This window comes from Bombina bombina, chromosome 10 (assembly GCF_027579735.1).
Source record: "Bombina bombina isolate aBomBom1 chromosome 10, aBomBom1.pri, whole genome shotgun sequence".
In the NCBI taxonomy this organism is placed as follows: domain Eukaryota; kingdom Metazoa; phylum Chordata; class Amphibia; order Anura; family Bombinatoridae; genus Bombina; species Bombina bombina.
In genome coordinates this window covers 95,845,115-95,854,020 of record NC_069508.1, presented here as the reverse complement: position 1 = coordinate 95,854,020, position 8,906 = coordinate 95,845,115, and the positions used below count along the sequence as shown (strand labels likewise).

At 40.2% G+C, this 8,906-nt stretch overlaps 1 protein-coding gene across 1 annotated transcript in view; it reads right to left on the bottom strand.

The window, feature by feature from the left end:
- Positions 1-7,599: 7,599 nt before the first annotated feature.
- The window catches only part of LOC128640820 (vitellogenin-A2), a 30,538-nt gene continuing 29,231 nt past the window's right edge, over positions 7,600-8,906 (bottom strand). Inside the window, exon 35 of the mRNA XM_053693244.1 lies at positions 7,600-7,902. Coding sequence (XP_053549219.1) covers positions 7,790-7,902 — 113 coding nt within the window. The 3' untranslated portion in view covers positions 7,600-7,789. The remainder of the gene's footprint in view (positions 7,903-8,906) is intronic.

The window sequence follows — 8,906 nt, the reverse complement described above, 5'->3', positions numbered from 1 at the left end:
ATGGCTGCAAAGTGATTTGCTGAAGCTTGGTATATACATAATATGGCTGCAAGGGGATTTGCTGAAGCTTGTTATATAAATAATATGGCTGCAAGGGGATTTGCTGAAGCTTTGTATGTACATAATATGGCTGCAAGGGGATTTGCTGAAGCTTGGTATGTACATAATATGGCTGCAAGGGGATTTGCTGAAGCTTGGTATGTACATAATATGGCTGCAAGGGGATTTGCTGAAGCTTGGTATATACATAATTTAGCTGCAAGGAGAATTGCTGAAGCTTGGTATGCATATAATATGGCTGCAAGGATATTTGCTGAAGCTTGGTATGTACACAATATGGCTGCAAGGGGATTTGCTGAAGCTTGGTATATACATAATATGGCTGCAAGGAGATTTGCTGAAGCTTGGTATGTACATAATATGGCTGCAAGGGGATTTGCTGAAGCTTGGTATGTACATAATATGGGTGCAAGGGGATTTGCTGAAGCTTGGTATGTACATAATATGGGTGCAAGGGGATTTGCTGAAGCTTGGTATATACATAATATGGCTGCAAGGAGATTTGCTGAAGCTTGGTATATACATAATATGGCAGCAAGGATATTTGCTGAAGCTTGGTATGTACATAATATGGCTGCAAGGGGATTTGCTGAAGCTTGGTATATACATAATATGGCTGCAAGGGGATTTGCTGTAGCTTGGTATGTACATAATATGGCTGCAAGGGGATTTGCTGAAGCTTGGTATGTACATAATATGGCTGCAAGGGGATTTGCCGAAGCTTGGTATGTACATAATATGGCTGCAAGGGGATTTGCTGAAGCTTTGTATATACATAATATGGCTGCAAGGAGATTTGCTGAAGCTTGGTATATACATAATATGGCTGCAAGGGGATTTGCTGAAGCTTGGTATATACATAATATGGCTGCAATGGGATTTGCTGAAGCTTGGTATGTACATAATATGGCTGCAAGGATATTTGCTGAAGCTTGGTATGTACATAATATGGCTGCAAGGGGATTTGCTGAAGCTTGGTATGTACATAATATGGGTGCAAGGGGATTTGCTGAAGCTTGGTATATACATAATATGGCTGCAGATGGCTTTGCTGAAGCTTGGTATGTACATAATATGGCTGCAAGGAGATTTGCTGAAGCTTGGTATGTACATAATATGGCTGCAAGGATATTTGCTGAAGCTTGGTATGTACATAATATGGCTGCAAAGGGATTTGCTGAAGCTTGGTATATACATAATATGGCTGCAAGGGGATTTGCTGAAGCTTGGTATATACATAATATGGCTGCAAGGGGATTTGCTGAAGCTTTGTATGTACATAATATGGCTGCAAGGGGATTTGCTGAAGCTTGGTAAGTACATTATATGGCTGCAAGGGGATTTGCTGAAGCTTGGTATGTACATAATATGGCTGCAAGGGGATTTGCTGAAGCTTGGTATATACATAATATGGCTGCAAGGGGATTTGCTGAAGCTTGGTATGTACATAATATGGCTGCAAGGGGATTTGCTGAAGCTTGGTAAGTACATAATATGGCTGCAAAGGGATTTGCTGAAGCTTGGTATGTACATAATATGGCTGCAAGGGGATTTGCTGAAGCTTGGTATGTACATAATATGGCTGCAAGGAGATTTGCTGAAGCTTGGTATGTACATAATATGGCTGCAAGGGATTTGCTGAAGCTTGGTATGTACATAATATGGCTGCAAGGGGATTTGCTGAAGCTTGGTATATACATAATATGGCTGCAGATGGCTTTGCTGAAGCTTGGTATGTACATAATATGGCTGCAAGGAGATTTGCTGAAGCTTGGTATGTACATAATATGGCTGCAAGGATATTTGCTGAAGCTTGGTATGTACATAATATGGCTGCAAAGTGATTTGCTGAAGCTTGGTATATACATAATATGGCTGCAAGGGGATTTGCTGAAGCTTGTTATATACATAATATGGCTGCAAGGGGATTTGCTGAAGCTTTGTATGTACATAATATGGCTGCAAGGGGATTTGCTGAAGCTTGGTATGTACATAATATGGCTGCAAGGGGATTTGCTGAAGCTTGGTATGTACATAATATGGCTGCAAGGGGATTTGCTGAAGCTTGGTATATACATAATTTAGCTGCAAGGAGATTTGCTGAAGCTTGGTATGCACATAATATGGCTGCAAGGATATTTGCTGAAGCTTGGTATGTACACAATATGGCTGCAAGGGGATTTGCTGAAGCTTGGTATATACATAATATGGCTGCAAGGAGATTTGCTGAAGCTTGGTATGTACATAATATGGCTGCAAGGGGATTTGCTGAAGCTTGGTATGTACATAATATGGGTGCAAGGGGATTTGCTGAAGCTTGGTATGTACATAATATGGGTGCAAGGGGATTTGCTGAAGCTTGGTATATACATAATATGGCTGCAAGGAGATTTGCTGAAGCTTGGTATGTACATAATATGGCTGCAAGGATATTTGCTGAAGCTTGGTATGTACATAATATGGCTGCAAGGGGATTTGCTGAAGCTTGGTATATACATAATATGGCTGCAAGGGGATTTGCTGTAGCTTGGTATGTACATAATATGGCTGCAAGGGGATTTGCTGAAGCTTGGTATGTACATAATATGGCTGCAAGGGGATTTGCCGAAGCTTGGTATGTACATAATATGGCTGCAAGGGGATTTGCTGAAGCTTTGTATATACATAATATGGCTGCAAGGAGATTTGCTGAAGCTTGGTATATACATAATATGGCTGCAAGGGGATTTGCTGAAGCTTGGTATATACATAATATGGCTGCAATGGGATTTGCTGAAGCTTGGTATGTACATAATATGGCTGCAAGGATATTTGCTGAAGCTTGGTATGTACATAATATGGCTGCAAGGGGATTTGCTGAAGCTTGGTATGTACATAATATGGGTGCAAGGGGATTTGCTGAAGCTTGGTATATACATAATATGGCTGCAGATGGCTTTGCTGAAGCTTGGTATGTACATAATATGGCTGCAAGGAGATTTGCTGAAGCTTGGTATGTACATAATATGGCTGCAAGGATATTTGCTGAAGCTTGGTATGTACATAATATGGCTGCAAAGGGATTTGCTGAAGCTTGGTATATACATAATATGGCTGCAAGGGGATTTGCTGAAGCTTGGTATATACATAATATGGCTGCAAGGGGATTTGCTGAAGCTTTGTATGTACATAATATGGCTGCAAGGGGATTTGCTGAAGCTTGGTATGTACATAATATGGCTGCAAGGGGATTTGCTGAAGCTTGGTATGTACATAATATGGCTGCAAGGGGATTTGCTGAAGCTTGGTATATACATAATATGGCTGCAAGGGATTTGCTGAAGCTTGGTATGTACATAATATGGCTGCAAGGAGATTTGCTGAAGCTTGTTATGCACATAATATGGCTGCAAGGATATTTGCTGAAGCTTGGTATGTACATAATATGGCTGCAAGGGGATTTGCTGAAGCTTGGTATATACATAATATGGCTGCAAGGGGATTTGCTGAAGCTTGGTATATACATAATATGGCTGCAAGGGAATTTGCTGAAGCTGTGTATGTACATAATATGGCTGCAAGGGGATTTGCTGAAGCTTGGTATGTACATAATATGGCTGCAAGGGGATTTGCTGAAGCTTGGTATATACATAATATGGCTGCAGATGGCTTTGCTGAAGCTTTGTATGTACATAATATGGCTGCAAGGGGATTTGCTGAAGCTTGGTATGTACATAATATGGCTGCAAGGAGATTTGCTGAAGCTTGGTATGTACATAATATGGCTGCAAGGAGATTTGCTGAAGCTTGGTATGTACATAATATGGCTGCAAGGGGATTTGCTGAAGCTTGGTATATACATAATATGGCTGCAAGGGATTTGCTGAAGCTTGGTATGTACATAATATGGCTGCAAGGGGATTTGCTGAAGCTTGGTATGTACATAATATGGCTGCAAGGGGATTTGCTGAAGCTTGGTATGTACATAATATGGCTGCAAGGATATTTGCTGAAGCTTGGTATGTACATAATATGGCTGCAAGGAGATTTGCTGAAGCTTGGTATGTACATAATATGGCTGCAAGGGGATTTGCTGAAGCTTGGTATGTACATAATATGGCTGCAAGGGATTTGCTGAAGCTTGGTATGTACATAATATGGCTGCAAGGATATTTGCTGAAGCTTTGTATGTACATAATATGGCTGCAAAGGGATTTGCTGAAGCTTGGTATATACATAATATGGCTGCAAGGGGATTTGCTGAAGCTTGGTATATACATAATATGGCTGCAAGGAGATTTGCTGAAGCTTGGTATGTACATAATATGGCTGCAAGGGGATTTGCTGAAGCTTGGTATGTACATAATATGGCTGCAAGGAGATTTGCTGAAGCTTGGTATGTACATAATATGGCTGCAAGGGGATTTGCTGAAGCTTGGTATGTACATAATATGGCTGCAAGGGGATTTGCTGAAGCTTGGTATGTACATAATATGGCTGCAAGTGGCTTTGCTGAAGCTTTGTATGTACATAATATGGCTGCAAGGGGATTTGCTGAAGCTTGGTATGTACATAATATGGCTGCAAGGAGATTTGCTGAAGCTTGGTATGTACATAATATGGCTGCAAGGGGATTTGCTGAAGCTTGATATGTACATAATATGGGTGCAAGGGGATTTGCTGAAGCTTGGTATATACATAATATGGCTGCAGATGGCTTTGCTGAAGCTTGGTATGTACATAATATGGCTGCAAGGAGATTTGCTGAAGCTTGGTATGTACATAATATGGCTGCAAGGGGATTTTCTGAAGCTTGGTATGTACATAATATGGCTGCAAGGGGATTTGCTGAAGCTTGGTATGTACATAATATGGCTGCAAGGGGATTTGTTGAAGTTTGATATGTACATAATATGGCTGCAAAGGGATTTGCTGAAGCTTGGTATGTACATATTATGGCTGCAAGGGGATTTGCTGAAGCTTGGTATGTACATAATATGGCTGCAAGGGGATTTGCTGAAGCTTGGTATGTACATAATATGGCTGCAGATGGATTTGCTTAAGCTTGGTATGTACATAATATGGCTGCAAGGGGATTTGCTGAAGCTTGGTATATACATAATATGGCTGCAAGGAGATTTGTTGAAGCTTGGTATTAACTTAATACAGCTGTTGGGAGTTTTGATGAAGCTCGGTATGTACATATTACAGCTGCAGTCTTTTATCCTGAAGCTTGGCATGAACATAATGGGGCCACAGGAGGCTACTGAGTGGACTTATTTAGACCATATAGAACTTCTGCATTCTGCTCTGGAATCTAACATGGACATAACAAAACTGTAGGGGATTGTGATCTTATGGACATATTGGGGGCATCAGATGGCAGCTCTAAAGGTCTTATAAGTACATAGCGCTGTTCTTTTTAAGATGTGGGCTTACTGGGGCTGCAGGACTCTTTTAGGCAATAATACAGGCATTGTAGGGCTGCAGGTGAATGATCTGGGGCCATGTGTGAGCATAATTTGATCCCAAGAGGCTGCTGCTGAGTCTTATGTGAGCATAACTGAACTGAACTGACAGTCATTTGTTCCAATGTATGATATTGGCATACTCTAGCATAATGGGGCTGCAGGGCACATATATCCTGGCTGCAAGGATATTTGCTGAAGCTTGGTATGTACATAATATGGCTGCAAGGGGATTTGCTGAAGCTTGGTATATACATAATATGGCTGCAAGGGGATTTGCTGAAGCTTGGTATATACATAATATGGCTGCAAGGGGATTTGCTGAAGCTGTGTATGTACATAATATGGCTGCAAGGGGGTTTGCTGAAGCTTGGTATGCACATAATATGGCTGCAAAGATATTTGCTGAAGCTTGGTATGTACATAATATGGCTGCAAGGGGATTTGCTGAAGCTTGGTATATACATAATATGGCTGCAAGGGGATTTGTTGAAGCTTGGTATATACATAATATGGCTGCAAGGGGATTTGCTGAAGCTTTGTATGTACATAATATGGCTGCAAGGGGATTTGCTGAAGCTTGGTATGTACATGATATGACTGCAAGGGGATTTGCTGAAGCTTGGTATATACATAATATGGCTGCAGATGGCTTTGCTGAAGATTTGTATGTACATATTATGGCTGCAAGGGGATTTGCTGAAGCTTGGTATGTACATAATATGGCTGCAAGGGGATTTGCTGAAGCTTTGTATGTACATAATATGGCTGCAAGGGGATTTGCTGATGCTTGGTATGTACATAATATGGCTGCAAGGGGATTTGCTGAAGCTTGGTATGTACATAATATGGCTGCAAGGGGATTTGTTGAAGCTTGGTATGTACATAATATGGCTGCAAAGGGATTTGCTGAAGCTTGGTATGTACATATTATGGCTGCAAGGGGATTTGCTGAAGCTTGGTATGTACATAATATGGCTGCAAGGGGATTTGCTGAAGCTTGGTATGTACATAATATGGCTGCAGATGGATTTGCTTAAGCTTGGTATGTACATAATATGGCTGCAAGGGGATTTGCTGAAGCTTGGTATATACATAATGTGGCTGCAAGGAGATTTGTTGAAGCTTGGTATTAACTTAATACAGCTGTTGGGAGTTTTGATGAAGCTCGGTATGTACATATTACAGCTGCAGTCTTTTATCCTGAAGCTTGGCATGAACATAATGGGGCCACAGGAGACTACTGAGTGGACTTATTTAGACCATATAGAACTTCTGCATTCTGCTCTGGAATCTAACATGGACATAACAAAACTGTAGGGGATTGTGATCATATGGACATATTGGGGGCATCAGATGGCAGCTCTAAAGGTCTGATAAGTACATAGCGCTGTTCTTTTTAAGATGTGGGCTTACTGGGGCTGCAGGACTCTTTTAGGCAATAATACAGGCATTGTAGGGCTGCAGGTGAATGATCTGGGGCCATGTGTGAGCATAATTTGATCCCAAGAGGCTGCTGCTGAGTCTTATGTGAGCATAACTGAACTGAACTGACAGTCATTTGTTCCAATGTATGATATTGGCATACTCTAGCATAATGGGGCTGCAGGGCACATATATCCTGTGTGATGCAGCGATTTAAGTAGAATTAAAGGCTGCAGGGCCATGCACTGGTCTGAGATGTGACACTGACATATGTCTGGCATTAGGAACTGTATGCATCTGGTCTAAGGATTGATATTGCATATAGCTGTCATAAGGTGGTGAATTAAACAGGGGTAAATATCTGATCTGTGGTCTGGTCTGTGGAGGGGAATTCAGCTGGAATAAAGGTGTTCCTGGGACTTACATAGTAGGTAGGTAGGTGTATAAATTATGTGCATATGCATACATTGTATTCATTGTTTTTTATTCTCAATATGTCCCTATGAAAGTGTAGTTTCTATAGACAATATTATTATTAATACGGTATTAATTATTGCATGTTGGATGTGTGCACTAAAATAAACTACTTTTATGTTTGTGGTTAAACATGATGTAGACAATGCACCAAGAAATGTATGAATTTAGAATGAATACTGAATCTGTAAAATTATTTTTCAAATGCAAATATTTATTTGGAATGCAATATATTACAACACATATATTGTTGGGTTTTTTGATAATTCCTCAAATAAAAATCACGCACGTACACAGATTATGTATTAACAGCTTCCCGGTATTTAGAAAATTACAATATAATCTATGCAGTCTTCCTGAGAAAGAATAAAATGCATTGTCTTTTATGCACATGGGGATGATTCACATGAACAGGCTGTGTGAGCTTGAATCTTATCAGAGAAATCTTCAGATTTATCCAGGTGAATTTGCTCATCAGCCAGGTCAAGAGTTGCTTCTGCAAGAGAGAAGTTACGTTAATCCACAAATAATCCAAAATGACCATAAATCTCTTGCTTAGTAAAGGGATAGTCCAGCCAAAATTGTAATGGCGTTATGGCGTTGTATTCCATCAAAACAGTGCTGGGCTTTAGCGTCGTTAGGACGAAATACAAAGTCATAGCCGTTTGGCTGTCCTCAAGCCCATGAAAGGGTTAAGTATGCACCCTGCAAAAGCATTTTAAATGCCGCACTTGCTCAGAGAGCCTAATTTGCTTGTACTATCGGATAATTACTCCATTTAATTGCTTAAATAAGCAAAAGGTAGAGAACAACAGCCAAAACAAATAGGCACAGGAGCCAGGAAGCAGCCACCTCATCCACATCAAATGAAACTCCAAAAGAAAGGGTGCGCCAGCCTTTGCCGTTTAAAGTAAAATGACCTTTATTGTGCCATGGTCCACAAAGCAAGCAACGTTTCAGACCTACATTAGGTCCTTAGTCATGGCTATCTGTGTATGCAGAGAGACTGCCTTTATACAAGTAAACAGGTGTAAAACAATTACACTGGTGCAAATCAACTGCACATTAATTGTACAACACCGCCATCTAATGCTGACAATTTTTATAACATTCAAAGATGGTATTTCTTATCTTAAGCAAGCACTGCGTATAATGTGTATTGACAGAATTTCAAAAAGGCACAATTAAAACATATACATACAGTCCCTATACATATAATTAAAAAATGAGAAGCTACATTTACATTATCAAAAACAATCATGATAAGACAGAATCCAGAAATAATCCTAGTAGCAGAATAGCAACCATCATCATATATACAAAAATTCAGGTACAAAAGATATGAACAGAGCAAGGATACATGCAGTATCGTCACATTTTATTGAAGCTGGCCATAACATCAGCCAATTACGCTTCCAAATTATAGAAAGAGTATATATCCCCAGGAGGGGTGGAGACAGAGAATTTCTCCTTAAGGTCAGGGAAATGTTTTGGATTAAC